The following is a 21102-nucleotide window of genomic DNA, read 5'->3' as shown; positions in this document are numbered from 1 at the left end:
CCATAGGGAAACAGCCCTGGCTGGAAGATGCACCAATACAGCATTGCAATAGAGCTTGGATGAGGAGCTGTGCCACGTATTCTGACAGAATTTGACTAATTTTGTAAAGCATGAACCTACACAACTGGACTGTTGTTGAGTGTGGGTGCAAAAGCTCAGTTGGTCTCCTGATAAGACACAAATTCTCAGCTTTCAAATTCTGTTAATTTTATCATCAAAACCAAGCAATAAATGCCATTTTGGCACGCTTTAATCGCTTTATCTGCCTGTATAGTTCAAGAGTGCATGTGAACCGATCTTCCACTTTACAACAAATTAAACATGAACGAACATCAAAGGGTATTTTGAAAGATGCAGTACATTTTACTTATATTACCTGTAATACATTCTTGTATTACTTCTCATGTAATCGCCAAAGTTTTGTAAAGGTGTTAATAAAACATTTAATAAAACCTTTTATTTGAATGTGAATATAATAGATTATACATGATAATAAGTAGCAGTTAAATATAGCTAATAAGTATAAAATTTAAACTTTAAACCCTTTTGTCTGATGATGCTTGTTTGGAGGTGGGCCGGATGTCTGTGGTGAAGCTTAAGCCCACAACACAAGCATTGATTCTCTCAACACGATCTCTGACGTAAGATATGAAAAGTAAAATTAACTACCCTGGAGTTACAGAGTGCCAGCATACGCAAGAAGCTGTGCAAAACAGTTCTTTTTCAAGGGTTTTAGCCAGTGCTCGAATTGAATCAAGTCTTATGGGGGGTCCCCACCATCAGACTTTTTTTTTTTTTTGGTGGGGGTGGGGGTTAGTCTCGCAATATACAATTTATACAAAATAAACAATATATTTGATCATAATATGCATAACTATATACAATTTAATGTTGCATAACAAATAGAGATAAGCTACTATTCTTCTTTTAAATGGCTTACTCCAAGTAAAAATGTCTGAGGGACCCCCCTAAGTCTATTTTTTACTTCTTATGGGGGGTCCCTAATGCCTTATGGGGGGTCCTGGATCCCCCCAGCCCCCCTTCAATTTGAGCAGTGGTTTTAGCTCCCCTGAGTATGTTTTATATTTTGTGTTTCCTATGTAGTTTGAGCATGTGAACGGGACTTTTATTTTGGTCTGGCGATATGACATCATAAAGCCGCGTCGCGTTGCTGCATCTGTGACTCGGATGAAGAAAGGTTTGTGTTTTTAAGCATTTAAAGGTGTTTAAATCGATAGCTTTCAGACACAATTATAGTTTTGGTTTGTATAGTTGTTATATGTAACATTAATTAACATTTAGTCTGTGTACACACACGAGTAAGTTTTGCAAGTCTTTTTAAAAGACCCTTTTTTCAGATTTTATTCCTTAAACTGCTTACTTAGTTATTAAACTCAACTAAAAACATGAATAGATTGAAGGGAAAATGCATTTTTGCTTGTCAATGACTTCAAACAATTAAATGCATGTATTGAAAATACAATTCTCAAACGATCTCTATTATTATTTCATTAATTTATATAAATTGACATAAGCAAAATGACTAAATAAGTCTTGTTTTCTGTGAAACTTAAGAAAATGAATTAGTTTGATTAAAACAAGAACGCATATCTGCTCAGGTTTTTGTACCCCTTTCTTGTTTTAAGCATGAATGCATTTATTAACTTTATCATATCCTGATTAGGATGTTTACATGTTCATATTGGAAAACAAAAATACAGAGGAAAAAGTCATGTATGCAGTGCATGCAACATCTAATGCCATGACTGTGAATTTAAGTCTTTCTGCTGTGGTTTAAGACCTTTTAATGTCTTAAATTGTTGAAGGGTGCATTAATACCTTTTTAAGGCCTGCAAAACCATGATAAAAGAAAAAAATGGTCTCATTTTGCTCCTTTTATCGTGAATTCTAAACCCTAATTCAAATATTAAAGGGTGAAGCAGACATTTTCTGTTCTATTGAGTTAATAGCTTGCCAGAATGATTTTGTTTACCTTTTTATTATTAACTACTCTGACTGTCTTGCAGTGCATTGATTATTGAACTACGGAGCTAATTGAGATGTACCAAAATATGGATTTATTTTTCTTTCTGTTTATTATTCTCATATTAAACATGACAATGTATTCAAACACACAGGAAAACCCCCTGGTGAAGCAACCGAGATCCACGTGATACACACACTACTATAAAGATGGCGTTAATTAAAGAGGAGAGTGAAGACATTCGGATTGAAGAAGCATTCAGTGTGAAACAAGAAGATACTGAGGAACAAATAGGTTGGTTTCCATTCTCAAAACTGAACTACTTATTAAAATGTTGACCTCAATAGAAATGAATTATACTTTGAGTGGCCAAATTAAAGTGATTAAATTTTATGTGGAGTGGTGGACAGACATGTTGAGATCACATGACCAATCAAATACTAAATGCTTTCAATATGGGGAAAAAAAATTAAACTGTGAGTGAACAATTTTATATTTGTTGTCTAATATGCTTTTTTGTTTTCTTTGCATCCTCAAAAGTGCTTACTGTATCAAACTGGTGTAAACAACGTAAGATGATGGTATGTTCAAACCATGTAAGAAAGATTGTATTTACAAATTAAACCCCCACAAAATTTTGGGGCGTTTTTGCCTTTAATTTGATAGGACAGTGTAGAGAGGACAGGAAGCGAAGCGGGGTGTGTGGGTGGGATCGGGAAAGGTCCATGAGCCGGATCTCGAACCCAGGATGCCCAAAACGCAACAGCGCTGCATGTGCCAATCACAAAATCATAATTATGTGTGGGAAATTTAGAATTTTCTTTAAGCCCTGAGTTTCTGAGTTGGGACTAGTCAATCTTAAAGTCCACGTGAACCGGAAGTTTGTGACCGTTTTTACTTCCGTACTGTGACATACTTCCGAGAGAAACAGAATATTGAATGAGGAAAATAGAGGGCATGGCTTGTTTTTTCTACTGCGAATTGATTGGATGTTGTAAAGTAGGCGTTTCATTCAGAAATGAACACTGACAGTTGGAGGGGCGTGGTTGTCATGCTCATGCCCAAGCTGATGTCATCAGAGAAGGCCCGTCATTTTAGAAGGCCCGTCATTTTTAAAGTGAAACTTCTATATTAGATTCATTCATTACACACAGACTGATATATTTCAAATGTTTATTTCCTTTAATATTGATGATGAACTAATGAAAGGCCAAAATTCAGTATCATTAGAATAAAAGTAAAATTAGAATATCAATTAAGACCAATGCAAAAAAAAATGATTTTTAGAAATGTTGGCCAACTGAAAAGTATGAGCATGTACAGCACTCAATATTTAGTTGGGGCTCCTTTGGCCTGGATTACTGCAGCAATGCGACGTGGCATGGAGTCGATCAGTCTGTGGCACTGCTCAGGTGTTATGAGAGCCCATGTTGCTCTGATAGTGGCCTTCAGCTCTTCTGAATTGTTGGGTCTGGCGTATTGCATCTTCCTCTTCACAATACCCCAAAGGTCAGGCGAGTTTGCTGGCCAATCAAGAACAGGGATACCATGGTCCTTAATCCAGGTACTGGTAGCTTTGGCAGTGTGTGCAGGTGCCAAGTCCTGTTGGAAAATGAAATCTGCATCTCCATAAAGTTGGTCAGCAGCAGGAAGCATGTAGTGCTCTAAAACTTCCTGGTAGATGGCTGCGTTGACCTTGGACCTCAGAAAACACAATGGACCAACACCAGCAGATGACATGGCACCCCAAACCATCAATGACTGTGGAAACTTTACACTGGACCTCAAGCAACGTGGATTATGTGCCTCTCCTCTCTTCCTCCAGACTCTGGGACCTTGATTTCCAAAGGAAATGCAAAATTTACTTTCATCAGAGAACATAACTTTGGACCACTCAGCAGCAGCCCAGTCAAGACGCTTCTGATGCTGTCTCTTGTTCAAGAGTGGCTTGACACAAGGAATGCGACAGCTGAAACCCATATCTTGCATACGTCTGTGCGTGGTGGTTCTTGAAGCACTGACTCCAGCTGCAGTCCACTCTTTGTGAATCTCCCCCACATTTTTTAATGGAGTTTGTTTCACAATCCTCTCCAGGGTGCGGTTATCCCTATTGCTTGTACACTTTTTTCTACCACATCTTGTCCTTCCCTTCGCCCCTCTATTAATGTGCTTGGACACAGAGCTCTGTGAACAGCCAGCCTCTTTAGCAATGACCTTTTGCACCTGTAGAATATATTACAATTCGATTTACAAAATCTCCATGAATTGAATAAAAAGCATAAAGGGAAAGGGGGAAGTGGTGGGTGACCCATACTCGGAATTTGTGCTCTGCATTTAACCCATCCAAGTGTACACACAGTAGTGAACATGCACCTGGAGCAGTGGGCAGCCAATGCTGCGTCACCCGGGGAGCAGTTGGGGCCTTGCTCAAGGGTCTCACCTCAGTCGTGGTATTGAGGGTGGAGAGAGTGTTGGTTATACAATCCCTGCCGGACCTGAGACTCGAACCCACGACCTTCAGGTTACAAGTCCAACTCTCTATCCATTAGTCGTGGCAGGTTCGTAGGTCAAAAAAGGACATAGAAGCTAACAATATTTAGTACCTCAAAATTCAGAGGATCAGAACATGGTAACACTTTTTTGATGATCTCTTTTGAACATTCTGTTGACCATAAGTGATGTTGTCCCTTCATGTCAACCAACTCACATTGGAGTGTCAGTTGAGTGTCTGCTTATTATCTAACTCTTTATTGTCTGTCTCCCAACAGACTTTCTACTGACTAGAAGTCAATTTGCAAATATGTGTCAACTTATTCTAACCCTAAATAGGGGTGTGGAAATGAATCGTTTCTATGGTGCATCGCGATGCAGACAAGGAAGATTCGGTATCGGTTCAGTAATAGACCATAACCGATTATAACTAGGGTTGCCACCCGTCCCTTAAAATACGTAATTCTCCCATATTTAAAGGTAAAATGATGCGTCCCATATCAAATCAATAAACAAGCTGAATCAACAAATATTTTGCAAAGTATTTTGCACCGTTTATAATGCTAATAGAAATTATAATGAAATCAATTTCATAAGAAGTTAGAGAAGCTCATCTTGGCGTCTTTAGCCCTATTCGGATGGGATTAGTTTTACATGGAGAGGTGGGGTAAAGTAATTATTACCAGAGCTTCTCAGTTATTTTAGTCCCGTCCGAATGCGCCATCTCAGTAATCATTACAGACAACGTCAGTAGAGATTACGGCGACTTTTACCTTCAGTAAAAAGGTCTGGAGAAATTACCTCAGGTAATACTAATCCTGTACGAATAGACCAGCTGTAAAAATCTACGTAAATATTCTGTCATTTCCTGCGGTATGGATGCGCTTGAAGAAGCTTTCAGTTGCGTTCTAGGCAGAGGGACAAGTCAGTGGCAAACCTCAATTCTTTTCAACATAAAACGATACAGGATTAGTAAAACAATACCAGCTATGTGACACTTCCTCTCTCTCTGACAGTGAGTTCATATCACACACAGCAGTTCTACATAGTCACGCCTCCTGTCAATCACTCAGTGGATCACTCGTCTCGTCTAAACCACCTCAAGCATGTTTACTGTTACAGAACGATAAAGAGCACTTACATACAGGAAGTAACATAAAATGCACGTCACGGCGGAGCGTAAATTGAGTTACCCCTCCCACTTCTGATAGTTTTACTGAGATTTCTAATCCTGTGCGAACTGGCCATTAATATTACAGATGTCCTGTGGTAAAATTACATTACCCCATCTACCCCTGTAAAACTAATCCTGTCCGAATAGGGCTTTTGTTTCCATGGCGATGATGGAGTCTCCAGGATGCGTACCGGAGCGCAGCATGCACTAAACCTGCGCGGTTTAAAACATCGAGGAGCTCACGTCCGCCCTTTGAACACAAGACTCTCAAGATGTAGAGCTGAACGGGAAAGTTATCAATGCGTCGTCCTGTAACTAATGATGAACGCAGTTTGCAGAGAAGCATTTGCGGTGGACTGTCTGACTGGATAGTTCACCCAAAAATGAAAATTGTCATCGTTTACACTCCCACAAGCTGTTCCAAACCTGTAATAATTCCTTTCTTTTGTTGAACATAAAAGAACATACTTTGAAGTATGTGGGTAACCAAACAGTTTCTGGTCCCCAATGACTCTGATAGTATTTTTTGAAGTTACTGAGGACCAGCAGGTGTTTAGTTACCCACATTCTTCAAAGTATATTCTTTTGTGTTCAACAGAAGAAAGAACTTGCAGGTTTTGAACAACCGGGCTAAATTATGACAGAATTTCAATTTTTGGGTGAAACATACCTTTAAAGTGACAGACACATCTGTGCTTCTAAAGGCATAACTCTATTGTTTTATTAAAATTTGGATAGTGTGTTAGAGCTTGATAGACATAATTATTATATTTTTAGACATTATTAGACAGAAGAATTAATAGATTATAATTAATGTTATATCCTATTAATTTATCAAGTCAAGTCAAGTTGAGCTTTATTGTCATTCTGCTACATGTGGGGACATACAGTGGAACGAAATGTCGTGTCTCGCAGGACCACGGTGCTACATAAATACAGACATTACAACAATGAAGTAAAAAACACTATAAACCTATACACAACTAACCTACTGACAGATTTAACTATAAGTATATTATATATATATATATATGTATATGTATTTATCAAACTAAAAGAATAAAGGATAAAAAATACAAACTATATGAATGCTTCACATAAATATTACCCTATACAAACTAAAAAATAGAAGATAAAAAAATACAAACTATACGAATGCTTCACAAATACTGTACATGTGCAAAGAGAGACATTTGAGTCAGCAGCTGGTTGGGGAACAGTGCAGGATGATTTGTAGTGCATGAGCATGTAAACATACATATATTGCTGAGTCTTTTGTGGGATTGTGCACACGCAGCAGTGTGTATAAAGTGTCCATAGTGCACATAGTGTAAAGTGTCCATAGTGTAAAGTGTCCATAGTGCACATAGAGGAGAGTGTGTTACTACAGGTGGTTTGTACAGGCCCACTCACCTGTGTGCTACACACAGGTGAGTGGCACGAATTGCACAAAAATAAAAGTTCCATACAGTTTTTCTTTGGTGTGGTAAGGTTTGGGGTGGGGGGTGGTCCATGTATCAGGAGGTAGGGGTTTGCATGGGGTTTCAGAGGGGGGCGGGGTGATTTGAGTTCAGGGCTCTCACAGCCTGGGGGAAAAAGCTGTTGAGCAGTCTGGCGGAGCGGGCTCTGATGCTCCGATACCGTCTTCCTGATGGTAGGAGCTGGAAGAGACTGTGGGAGGGATGGGTGGAGTCCTTCACGATGCTGTTGGTTTTGCTGGAGCATCGTGTAAGGAAAATGTCCAGGATGGAGGGGAGAGGGGCACCGATGATCTTTGCAGCTGTGTTCACTGTCTGCTGGAGGGTCTTGCGGTCAGCAGCACTACAGTTCCCGAACCAGACAGTGATGCAGCTGGTCAGCACACTCTCAATGGTGCCTCTGTAGAATGTGGTGAGGATGGGTGGAGGGAGACTTGCTCTTTTCAGCTGGTGGAGAAAGTGTAGGCGCTGTTGTGCCTTTTTGGAGAGTGACATGGTGTTGGTGGTCCAGGTGAGATCCTCTGTGATGTGCACCCCCAGGAATTTAGTGCTGCTGACTCTCTCCACAGTCGAGCTGTCGATGGTCAGTGGGGGGTGGTCAACGGAGTTTCTCCTGAAGTCCATCACAACCTCCTTTGTCTTCTCCACATTGAGGGACAGATTGTTTGTGCCACACCATTCAGCCAGCTGTGCCACTTCCTCTCTGTAGTGCGTTTCATCGTTGTTGCTGATGAGACCTACCACTGTTGTGTCATCAGCAAACTTGGCAGTGCAGTCGTGGGTCAGCAGTGTGAAGAGCAGCGGGCTAAGCACACAGCCTTGTGGGGCACCTGTGCTCAGTTTTGTAGTGCTCGAGGTGTTGTTGCCGACACGGACTGACTGAGGTCTTCCAGTTAGAAAGTCCAGGATCCAGTTACAAAGGGAATTTAATTTATATTAATCATAAATATATACATAATAAGCATATGTCATATACAATTTGACATTTTAAAAAGTAAAAAAAAGCTAAATTTAGATTTAATGTAGTCCTAATTTAAGCAAATGAAAAAAAAATTTTTTTTAAATTAATCTCATCCAGGTAACAGCTGCAGAACTATATAAAAAAAAAAGACTAAGCATAATTAATTTACATATATGAGCATGTTTTCTCATGGTGTATTGTTGAGCTGAGTTCCTCGCTGATTATATGTCCTTTTTTTTTATTACATATATTTATCCCTGAAGTTGCAAAGACTAAAGTCTTAAAACTCTGTCACGCCCCCACATCTCTACGTCACGATGTGGAAATATTTGCATAATGCTGCCCAAATGTTCACGCAAAGAAAGAAGGCGTGGTTTCAGTAACCGCAGTATTGTTGATGCAGCCATGACAGGGAGACACTGTGCATTTCTATGCGAAAGCAAAAGCACTTTATTTGGCCTTCCGAAAGTAGATGCATTTAGGAATCATTAAGATTACTTGCAACAGAAAAGCACAACCCAGATGTCACCGCATCACACCGCATTTTATGGACTATTGTTTCGTGAACCTAGGAGAGGAGGTAATTCTGACTTTGCTATGACAATCTGGCGCTTCTGAATCAGCGACTGCAAGTATGTTTTGTTATTAGTTTAAGTATTTGCTATTGACTGTTCAAATGCGGAGTTGCGCGTCGTGTGTGAGAGAGGGGGATAGAGAGAGAGGGTCACATCACAATGGAGTCAGCTGTCTTAATCGCGGCTTGTGTGCAAATACGAGCTTCATCACTGTGTGTCACGCTGTTCCCCTTTCGGTCTTGAACCGATGGTAAAACTAAAGATATTATTAACTGTTTTTACTTTTATTTTGAAAGCTGAAGCTCGCGATTATGGAAAGGGGCGTTACATTTCCGATGAGTGCTTGTGGTGTTCGGCCAATCACAATGCAGTGTGCCAGTTGGCCAATCAGAGCAGACTGCGCTTGTTGGAAGGAGGGACTTTGTAGAAAACAAAACGTTTGAGAGAGGTGGGGCATAGAGGACCTACAATAATGTACAGTATTTGAAAAATAGTGTGTTTTTTGAACATTAAAGCATGTCAAAATATTCTGTTACACCAAATACACAAAATAATGATCTTTAAAAAAATCATCATATGACCCCTTTAATCTGAAAAAAAAAAAAAAGCCACATTTTCTTTTCTGTATTTTATTAAAAAACATATTGCACAATGTTGTGCAACAAACAATTTGCCAGTTTAAGTCTATGAAATGAAGGTACAAATGAATGAATGAATCGCTGTAAGATAAGTAATATATTATGTGAAAAAAACTGCTTGCCCACTGTTTAAAAGCATTGCTAATTTAAAAATTATCAACCAAAACTAAACCACTGGCAGATTTTTTGATGCTCTAGATCATTAGTTTTCAATTCTGGGCCGGGAGACCTAGCACTCTGCACATTTTGTATGTCTTCCTTATTTAGCACACCTGATTCAGAACATCAGCTCAATGGGATAGAGCTCTGTGAACTCAACTGTGAGATACAAGGTCCAGGATTGAAAACCATTGCTCAAGAAGGCAGCACACTACATCATACATCTTCAACTCTGCTGTTGGAGACTGTCCTGCAGAGCTGATCCCCAGGAGTGAGGTTGAAGACCTCTGCATTATATCGTCGCTGTTGGGCGGAATCCTCGCATCTCCAAAACCATTATTTTTCAGGAAATAAAAAAAACTGCATATTTTTTGAGTTATTAAACATTGTATCGTTAAAGTTGGTATTATACCTTATATTGCTATCATATACTGCTGTGTACCAACATTAACACAACATTTCCCCAAAATCATGTTTAATTGGAGATACAAGATTTATGACTTGGGAGCAGGGAGATACGAGGTTACGCTGTCATTGATAAGAATGGGACGGACACAGACATCGCTGCTGCCAGCAGTGTTCATCAAAGTCTGCGGTCGCGTTGAGCCTTTTGACAAGAGAAAAGGCTTTAAGAGCTAATCAGAGTTAATGATTGTGGTTACATACATCTTCCTAAACTCTATTTTAAACGTTAGAGCTGAGTGATGCAATACCAAAATAAAATGATAAACTGACTAGGCTGTCTAATAGGCGGAAATTAATCTGCACGCAAACAAAGTCGGCGGTCGCGTTGAACCTTTTGACAAGAGAAAAAAGGCTTTAAGAGCTAACCAAAGCTAACGACTGTAGTTACATACATCTTCCTAAACCCTATTTGAAATGTTTAAGAGCTTATAAGTGATGCAATACAAAAACCGATGAGCTGACTAAACTGTCTAACCTGCTCGCAAACTTACCTTCGTGGTTCACGGGCTTCCTTCTGCACCGAAGCATTACAGCTATCGATTTTTAACAAAACAGGCCTATTCAAATGCATCTAACCTAACTATTTTCACTCATTATTGTCTAAAAAACAGACAGTTATCCAAAGATAGGCTTACTTGGCGCCATTAGACAGCCCTTTTTCTCCCATAAATGAAAACCTTGCTACTTGAGGTATTTTACATGCACAGTGCCAAGAGAGGCATAGTCTAGAACAGCTGAACTTAAAGTCAGTAAAATAATCATAAAAACAATCATTTAATGGTGGTATTCAAAACATTTAATTCAATTCAAGTATTATATTAGATACATTTTAAAACTTCAATGCACATGTATAATAAGCCTAGTAATAAGTAGATATTTAAAATACATCAATAACTGATCATAGTTTAACAGATAAAATCATAGTTAAGGCTTGCTTTATTAAGCCCATTTCTGAGTGTATTTGTGTTTGTGAGTAGTGTGAGCCCTTGTCTGTGTGCATGTATCTGTGAGGCTCTGTGTGTGTTGTTACATTGCCATCATATTGACTGTGTTAATAGTGTATCCTATATTAAGCTAGTGAAGCAAATTGTTGTAAAAGCTGTGAAAGTCCTTCGGGATGACTTCCTTCAGGTCTTGGAGGTGTCTGAATTTCAGCTCTTTGATCTTCAGGCGGTCAGGTCTGAATGGAGTGGGGTGACTGTGTGGCTGTCTGAGGTGGAGTTTCGGAGTTGGTGACTCGGATGTGGATGCCAGTCATCAGAGTGGTTGATTTTGAAATCCATCGTTCCATTGTTGTTGTACCTAATAGCACAAAATATTACACAACAACATAATCACTGTAAGATTTTATAAAACAATATGCAACATCATAATGTTATGTCTACAGTATATTGGTAAGACATAAGATTTGCATTGGTAATTACCTGATGGCTCTGATATCATGAACAGTTGGGTCACCAGGCCTTACTCCAGGGCGCAGAGACTTGCAGAGCCTCAGCTTGGTGAAGTCCAGGAAAAAGGTGTGGTCGATGTACTTGACTTCATATGGATGAGGCTTCACACGGGCCCTCTTCATCAGGTTAACATACTCCGCTGGGAGATACACATCCTGGTCCCTCAGACGTCTCTCGATGACGCTGTGAACGGAGTCGCATTCCATCTGCGTATGCCCTTTCTCAAGGTACTTCTGAATGACGACTTTGTTTTTCGTCATGGAGAACAGAAGAAGTGCATTGCTTAGAACTGCATTCCGGTTCTGATACCCGCAGCCGTCACTCCACAGAATAAATGTGTCAGGCTCAGTGTGTGCAGACAGGTAGTCGACAATGCATGAAGCAAACTCACTGGCAGACAGGGATCCCTCACCTTCATGCCAGACATAACATGTGGCACTGTGTGTCAGCATGTTGTACACGGTAAAATTGTGAACTGCAAGCTTTGTTTTGTAATACAAGGCAGAGGCTTTTAGCTTTGGGCACAAAAGGAGGGCTTGTAAGTCCATACATATGACCATGATGTTGTTGCTGGCCTTGCTTTTGTCGGACAACTTTTCGGCTCGGGCTTCTTCTTTTTGAAGGAGGTGGTGCTGCCACTCGTCATCAGGTAATTTGCCAGTCTTGAAAGCACAACAGATGTTGCACTGGTCCTTTTTTTGGGTGGTAAAGGCCTAGGTTGAGACGCTTGAACTCATCTGTGAACACTTGCCTTGACAAAGGTATTACAGTCTTCTCTGCTGCAGCGTGACAATACACTGCATACAGATCAGCCATCGACTGAAACACAGGTTCCAGATACTGTTTGGATGTTGTGGATCTGCAGTAGTGTGAGGGCACCTTTGGGAGGTCCTGCAAAAAGCTACGAATAAATTCATGGCCTGCCACTGAACGACGTGCGTTGCTGTGTGTTTGTCCCTCAGTGTCTGCTTGCGTGTGTCCCTCTTTTGCCCAGTTAAGGGCAGACCACTCGCCTATTCCTAGGGTAGACAAAAACATACCTTTGCAGACGCGTCTTCTCTGCCCGCTGACCCGTAAAAAAAACAACAGGGAATTTGATCTACGGGAATTTTCAGCCCCCCTTCTCCTTTGCACGGGGACCACATCAATTAGACCACGCACATACACCCTCTTCTCCTCCCAGGTCATATGTTGCCAAAAGTCATTGGAAAATTTTATTCCTTTCGGGCTCGCCGATTGCACTGCAGTGATGTTTAGCTGACTTGGCACATGCTGCTGATGAACATCTAGGCCCCATAGCCCGTGGCTCCCTCATTGTTTCCTTCTGCTTCTGTTTTCCAACATATGACTTCCCAACCATTCTTTTTTTCTTGTTGATGACTTTCTTCCAGGTGTTTTCAGTTCTCAGTCTTTTCCTTGGAGGTGCGCCTTCCTCAGCATCTGAGCCCGAATTCTCTGCATCCAGGTCCTCATCGCTTCCACCATGGAAAACTTCAAAATACACACACAAACCAAACGTGCATGAATGAGTTACATCTTTATAAACTGTCAACAGTGAGAGCTATAGTTGAAGGGGTAACACTTTATAATAACATTCAGTTATAAGTTATTAGTTAATGATGAAATAATAATTTACAAAACATGACTATAGGTTCATAAATTATTAATTAGTGGTATGTTACCATTTTATAAATGTTTGTTAATTCAGTTAAAATTCATTTAAAAGGACAAACATGCAGGTATGCTAGAGCAGTATTTTTAAGAAGAGTAATTAATTTTTTTCAAGTGGATGAACGTTTATAAATTACTTACAGTCTGGGGATTGCAGTGGGTTATGATAAATCGTTTCACTCATCAGCACAGACTTGTGTTCTGTGTGGGATCTAGTGATGTGAACCTTTCTTACATTTTACTTGTATACAAATAATTTACAAAGCTTTCTGCATCCCCTAATCTAAAGTGTAAACTATTCATCACTGATATATACAGATATACAGTATAGCATACCACTTATTAATAATTTGTGAACGTATTAACTAATAATTTAAAACTAACTTATAACTGAGTTTACAAAACATTCACAAAATGTTAGCATACCACTAATAAATAATTTATGAATGTATAGTCATGTTTTGTAAATGATTAGTTCATCATTAACTAGTAACCTATATGTGACTTATAACTAAACGTTATTATAAAGTGTTAGCGTTGAAGGACCTTATCCAATTTAATGAGAAATTGTAGAAAAGCATCTAACCTACCCGTGTCAAACTGCACCTGCTCTGGAGCCAGCAGCGAGGCCTCCTCTCCTTCCAGACCACCAGAGAAATCTTTTCAAACACATGGTACAATTAGTGTGAATATTTTTTATTTAACAAATGTCTATTGTTGTGAAATCCATCTGCATAAATCTCATAAATTTTGGCACGTGAAATCATGATTATGTCTCAGAAATTCACTCTACCAGCCTCCACCACTGTATCCTCCACCACTGTTGCTTCCTCTCTCTCTACACTCTCTCCATCAGAGCTCTCACTCTCTATTAGGGCCCTTGCCTGATCATATGGCACATTGACCATCTGACAGAGTTCTTTTAAGGACACAGACATGGTTGCTGCAAAAAATAAAATGAATAAAGGTCAAATGATCGTTTCCCTAAGTTATACGGCATGTTTAAGTAACGAGGCAAGAAGCCAGCTAGCTTGCTTAAAGTGATGACGGTAAAGGCAGCTATTTGTTGAACATGACAGCATGCCTTGACATTGTAAGCTACAATCATGTCTTATCTGCAATGTACAGTGTTTAGTCCGCATTGCAGTGGATTGTGTTGCGCTAATTTCCGATCCTCAAGAGTGCCAGAACTAGCGGAGGTCGAGATTTTTTTTTTTTTAAGCCCCATGAAAATCAAGTTCAAATCTCAGCAAACATGACGACAAAATCAATGCATAGTGGCTAACTAAGTCAACGGCAGGCAATTTTTGTGCTTTAAATTCATTATTCTCTTCAGAAACAAAACCATGGAAGATTTCAATCAACAAGATAGCTAACTTTAGACCTAAATTAGCAGAAAGAAAAATCTAGCATCCTCAGAAACAATACATTACACCTTAGCACTACCATTACTACAAGATCGAGATAAAACTGTTATATATAATATATAAATGTTATTATATAATTCATATAACTAAATCATGAATAACCAGTGTTTTGAGGACATTTACCTCAGAGGACGTGCTGCTCGATGATGATTCGTTGAGACTTTCAATCAGGAGACGTAATGCCGCGAAGCTCCCGCAGAGTGAAGAAGAGGTGGAGTTACGAGACTTCTCAGATAGTGGAAGTGTCCAATGGAGTTAGGAGGTTTGCTCTCAAGCTATTTTCAACACTTTAGATTGGTTAATAATTTGTAAAAATAACAGACCCACGTGGGGACTGACCAATAGCATCGATTTATGAAAAAATATGAAATTGACCAAATTTGGACATAGGAGGTTTCCGCCCGACAGCGACGATATGCATTATACGTCAGGTCCATAAATATTGGGACATCGACACAATTCTAATATTTTTGGCTCTATACACCACCACAATGGATTTCAAATGAAACGAACAAGATGTGCTTTAACTGCAGACTGTCAGCTTTAATTTGAGGGTATTTACATCCAAATCAGGTGAACGGTGTAGGAATTACAACAGTTTGCATATGTGCCTCCCACTTGTTAAGGGACCAAAAGTTATGGGACAATTGGCTTCTCAGCTGTTCCATGGCCAGGTGTGTGTTATTCCCTCATTATCCCAATTACAATGAGCAGATAAAAGGTCCAGAGTTCATTTCAAGTGTGCTATTTGCATTTGGAATCTGTTGCTGTCAACTGTCAAGATGATCCAAAGAGCTGTCACTATCAGTGAAGCAAGTCATCATTAGGCTGAAAAAACAAAACAAACCCATCAGAGAGATAGCAAAAACATTAGGCGTGGCCAAAACAACTGTTTGGAACATTCTTAAAAAGAAGGAACGCACCGGTGAGCTCAGCAACACCAAAAGACCCGGAAGACCACGGAGAACAACTGTGGTGGATGACCGAAGAATTCTTTCCCTGGTGAAGAAAACACCCTTCACAACAGTTGGCCAGATCAAGAACACTCTCCAGGAGGTAGGTGTATGTGTGTCAAAGTCAACAATCAAGACTTCACCAGAGTGAATACAGAGGGTTCACCACAAAATGTAAACCATTGGTGAGCCTCAAAAACAGGAAGGCCAGATTAGAGTTTGCCAAACGACATCTAAAAAAGCCTTCACAGTTCTGGAACAACATCCTATGGACAGATGAGACCAAGATCAACTTGTACCAGAGTGATGGGAAGAGAAGAGTATGGAGAAGGAAAGGAACTGCTCGTGATCCTAAGCATACCACTTCATCAGTGAAGCATGATGGTGGTAGTGTCATGGCGTGGGCATGTATGGCTGCCAGTGGAACTGGTTCTCTTGTATTTATTGATGATGTGACTGCTGACAAAAGCAGCAGGATGAATTCTGAAGTGTTTCGGGCAATATTATCTGCTCATATTCAGCCAAATGCTTCAGAACTCACTGGACGGCACTTCACAGTGCAGATGGACAATGACCCGAAGCATACTACAAAAGCAACCAAAGAGATTTTGAAGGGAAAGAAGTGGACTGTTATGTAATGGCCAAGTCAATCACCTGACCTGAATCCGATTGAGCATGCATTTCACTTGCTGAAGACAAAACTGAAGGGAAAATGCCCCAAGAAAAAGCAGGAACTGAAGACGGCCTGGCAGAGCATCACCAGGGATGAAACCCAGCGTCTGGTGATGTCTATGCGTTCCAGACTTCAGGCTGTAATTGACTGCAAATGATTTGCAACCAAGTATTAAAAAGTGAAAGTTTGATTTATGATTATTATTCTGTCCCATTACTTTTGGTCCCTTAACAAGTGGGAGGCACATATGCAAACTGTTGTAATTCCTACACCGTTCACCTGATTTGGATGTAAATACCCTCAAATTAAAGCTGACAGTCTGCAGTTAAAGCATCTTGTTCGTTTCATTTGAAATCCATTGTGGTGGTGTATAGAGCCAAAAATGTTAGAATTGTGTCGATGTCCCAATATTTATGGACCTGACTGTATGTGAGAATTTGTGATTTCTCATGCCTTAAAATAGCTTTAATGTAACTCCTACACTCTTTCCTCATTTACTATATGCGGATCTATGAATATGCAAATTAGCCGTTAAAGTTACTTACTTGAATTCACATTAAACCATTGCTTCATTGTTTTTTTTTGCTCTAATTTATTTTTGGTTTTGTGCTGGTATTGGTATATTTTGCATGCTAATGATAGGAATCTATCCCTTGACGTGATTGGTTGTTGAATTCTGTTTCAAACCGCATTTCTGGGTCAGCCTTTGAGAAACTACAGTTTTAAGGAGAAAATACTCAGCAATGGTGTTGATTGGCACATGGTTTGTCTAAAAGCATATTAAAAACAACATAAACTTGATTTTCACTATAGGGTGACTTTAACTGAATAAAGCACATAATCACCTGAGATTATTTTCTGTAAGAGTTTGTATGTTGTTTCAGCCACGACGTCGTGAAAATAAACCGTTTCTAAATTCAAAATTGTGCGTGTAACTGTCAAAGCTAGTTAAGAAAAAAAAACTCAGATTAACATGGAAAATATACCTTTTGTCGCGTCGCATTGCGTGTAGTTAAGACACCGGTGAGACACTATAAGTTGATGAGTTAATTTATCTGTGTTTTAATATGTCTCCGGTCATAGAGCTTTTGGATAAATGGCAAGGCTTTTTAGGTTGGGAGAATCTGTCATCTCTGACCCAGTTCATTTGCTGGCTTCCATGGCTGTAATAAACTGTTTTCTGACAACACCGGGCACACAATTGGGTAAATTGGCAGTGTAAAGTAGAACATCTGGCAGTAGCATTGTTTTTCGGAGAAACGAATATATGAACTTAGCATGTTTCCTAAATATCTGCAAACATATTATGGTATTTTATGCTTTAGTACAGTCAAAAAATTACATACGGCACCATAAATGTCTACATGTTTTGATGTCTTTTGCTGTGGGTCTGTAAACTCGGGATAACTTGTATTTTTCTCTTTTCTCCTTAGACCTGATGTCACTAAAGAAGGAGAGTGAAGTACTAAATGAAGTGGAAGAGAAATATCAGAATGAGAAGCATGATTTCATAGCTGGAGAAAAATCTTTTAGTTCCACAAAGACTGAAAAGACTTCCTCACGAAACATAACTCCAATATCAGGAACTAGTTATTTCAACTGCTTTCAGTGTGGAAAGAGTTTCAGTCAGCACGAAAACCTTAAAGTCCACATGAGAATTCACAGTGGCGAGAGCCCTTTCACCTGCCAGCAGTGTGGAAAAAGTTTTACTGAAAAAGGAAGCCTTAAAAGGCATGTGAAAATTCACACTGGTGAGAAGCCTTTCGCCTGCCAAGAATGTGGAAGAAGTTTCGCTCAAAAAGGAACCCTGAAAAGGCACATGAGAATCCATACCGGAGAGAAGCCCTACACCTGCAAGCTGTGTGGAAAAAGCTTTAAAGCAGAGCTAAACATCAGGTATCACATGAAAATTCACACTGGAGAAAAGCCTTTCACGTGCCATCAGTGTGGAAAGAGTTTCAGACATAATATAAGCCTCAACACTCACATGAGAATTCACACTGGAGAGAAGCCGTTCACGTGCCATCAGTGTGGACAGAGTTTCAGACATAATATAAGCCTCAACACTCACATGAGAATTCACACCGGAGAGAAGCCGTTCACATGTGATCAGTGTGGAAAGAGTTTCAGATGTAAAGTAACCCTTACTTGCCACATGAAGATTCATTCAAGAGAGAACTGTTTTATATGTCAACACTGTGGAATGAGTTTTACAGATCTAGAGCGTCTAAACAGCCATCAAATAATTCACTCTGGAGAGAAGCCTTTCAAATGTCATCTGTGTGAAAGGATTTTCCAATTCAAAAAATCCGTTAAGGCTCACATGAGAATTCACACCGGAGAGAAGCCTTACACATGCCCTCAATGTGGAAGGTGTTTTACATATAAAGCAACGCTTGATTCCCACATGAGGAGTCACACTGGAGAAAGCCCTTATACCTGCAAACTGTGTGATAAAAGCTTCTCACACAATGGAAATCTAAAGACTCACATGAGAAGTCACACTGGAGAGAAGCCATTTATATGCGTCGAGTGTGGAAAATCTTTCACACGTAAAGAAAGCCTTAATTACCACATGAGGATTCACTCAAGAGAGATCTGTTTTGTGTGTCATCAGTGTGGAAAGAGTTTCACAGACAAGAGACACCTTAAGAGGCATGTCATAATTCACGCTGGAGAAAACGCATTGATGTGCCATCACTGTGGAAAGAGTTTCACACACAAAGGAAACCTAAAGACTCACATGAGAATTCACACTGGAGAGAAACCTTTCATGTGCCATCAGTGTGGAAAAAGTTTCAGTCATAATGTGAGCCTCAAGACTCACATGAGAATTCACACCGGAGAGAAACCTTTCGTGTGCCATCAGTGTGGTAAAAGTTTCAGACATAATGTGAGCTTTAAGAGTCACGTGAAAATTCACACTGGAGAGAAGCCGTTCACATGCCATCACTGTGGAAAGTGTTTCATGTTTAAAGGAAACCTGAAGTCTCACATGAGAGTTCATGCTGGAGAGAGGAGTTTTGCAAGTCAAAGAGACCTAAAACGTCATTCGCAAACTCATTCTGGAAATAAATTACAGTGTTCTGCATGTAACAAGACGTTTACAAAACGGAGCAATTTTAAAAATCACCAGCGCATTCACTCTGGAGAAAGGCAGTTTAATTGTAATCAGTGTAATAAAAAATTTCTTTCACCATCACACTTACAGATACACTTGAAAAGTCATGCAGATGTGAAACGCTATCAGTGTTCCTTGTGTGGAAAGGGTTTTAAATGGCTTGGCAATTTAAAATGGCACCAGAAAAGACGTATCTGTGTGAAATTAAGGCTACGTTCATAACACAGCTGAATGTGGCCAACTGATATTTTTTTGGCTCAAATATATATATATATTTGTGAGGCTGTTCACATGACATTTCAAATATGTCAAGTATTAGATAAATGTCTGAATAGGTGATGCTTCATGCATTTTGCCATGTCTTTCATTTGCGTCCTTTACTTGATTACTTTGCCTTGAGACCGTTTATTAAATCATGTGGCCACACCTGATCTTTATTTTATTTGCTATTGTTTAAAATACCAAGTGGTTGCAGTAGATACCCTCTAATTGTGATTGTATAGAGGACTCCCTCATTTATTTGATTGAGTTTAATATCTCAGAATTATAAAAATGTCTTGCTGTTAAATTCTACAATGTGAACGAAAGATTATAAATAAAAGGACATAAAATGAATGAGAGAATTAACATTGCACTGCATGCACAGGTCGGCATATGGCTGTTGGGGCACATCTGTTAGCTAGTTATCTATATTATTCAGGACTTGAGAAACACTGCAAATAATGATTTTCTTTGTATTTTTGTCTTGTTTTCCATTACAAATATCTAAACATTCTTAAATCAAGACATAAAGTGGCGTTTGACAATAATAGCATAAATATACAGGTAAGCATATATAATTTATTCAGTCAAAAGCAGTGAGTGATTTTCTTTTGTTGTTTGATTAACACTAAGGACACAAAATGAGAAGAAAGTAAGTAATTGAGATCTATCAGTCTGGAAAAGGTTATAAAGCCATTTCTAAAGCTTTGGGACTCCAGCAAACCACAGTGAGAGCCATTATCCACAAATGGAGAAAACATGGAACAGTGGTGAACCTTCCCAGGAGTGGCTGGCCAACCAAAATTACCCCAAGAACGCAGCGACGATTCATCCAAGAGGTCACAAAAGACCCCACAACAACATCTAAAGAACTGCAGGCCTCAGTTAAGGTCAGTTGTCTTATGGTGGAGTTCATGACTCCACCATAAGAAAGAGACTGGGCAAAAATGGCCTGCATGGCAGAGTTCCAAGATGAAAACCGCTGCTGAGCAAAAAGAACAGAAAGGCTCGTCTCAGTTTTGCCAGAAAACATCTTGATGATCCCCAAGACTTTTGGGAAAATCCTCTGAACTGACGAGACAAAAGTTGAACTTTTTGGAAGGTGTGTGTCCCATTACATCTGGCGTAAAAGTAACAGAAAAAGAACACCATACCAACAGTAAAATATGGTGGTGGTAGTGTGATGGTCTGGGGCTGTTTTGCTGCTTCAGGACCTGGAAGACTTGCTGTGATAAATGGCACCATAAATTCAGCTGTCTACCAAAAAATCCTGAAGGACAATGGGTCTCATTCACTAAACATGCGTACGCACAAATTTTTGCGTGAAATGTGCGTACGGGCGTTTTCACGAATAAATCATAATGGGTCTCATTCACTAAACATGCGTACGCACAAATTTTTGTGTGAAATGTGCGTACGGGCGTTTTCACGAATAAATCATGATTCATCAAAAACTTTTGTACTAAAATTTATTCTAAATGTACAAAAAAATTCAAGAACAACTTATACCACACGTACGCAATAATCATGTACGCCCAGGGCCTTATAAGCATGTATAAAGAACCCCACATATAATTAGATATGTTATGTACAGGGTGGGTGAAAAGTAACTAGACGT

General features: G+C 39.5%; 1 protein-coding gene across 1 annotated transcript; it reads left to right on the top strand.

The window, feature by feature from the left end:
• The first annotated feature begins 1169 nt into the window (after window positions 1-1169).
• On the top strand, window positions 1170-19830 carry LOC306858871 (uncharacterized protein). Its single transcript, XM_079399643.1, has 3 exons — window positions 1170-1198; window positions 2139-2278; window positions 17536-19830. The coding sequence occupies exons 2-3, from the start codon at window positions 2194-2196 to the stop codon at window positions 19443-19445; spliced, it is 1995 nt and encodes a 664-aa protein (XP_079255769.1). The 5' UTR covers window positions 1170-1198; window positions 2139-2193; the 3' UTR covers window positions 19446-19830.
• The last annotated feature ends 1272 nt before the right edge of the window (window positions 19831-21102 follow it).

This window comes from Barbus barbus (genome assembly GCF_936440315.1).
Source record: "Barbus barbus genome assembly, chromosome: 39".
NCBI lineage: Eukaryota > Metazoa > Chordata > Actinopteri > Cypriniformes > Cyprinidae > Barbus > Barbus barbus.
The sequence above is the reverse complement of the archived record's forward strand: the minus strand, read 5'-3'. Positions and strand labels throughout refer to the sequence as shown.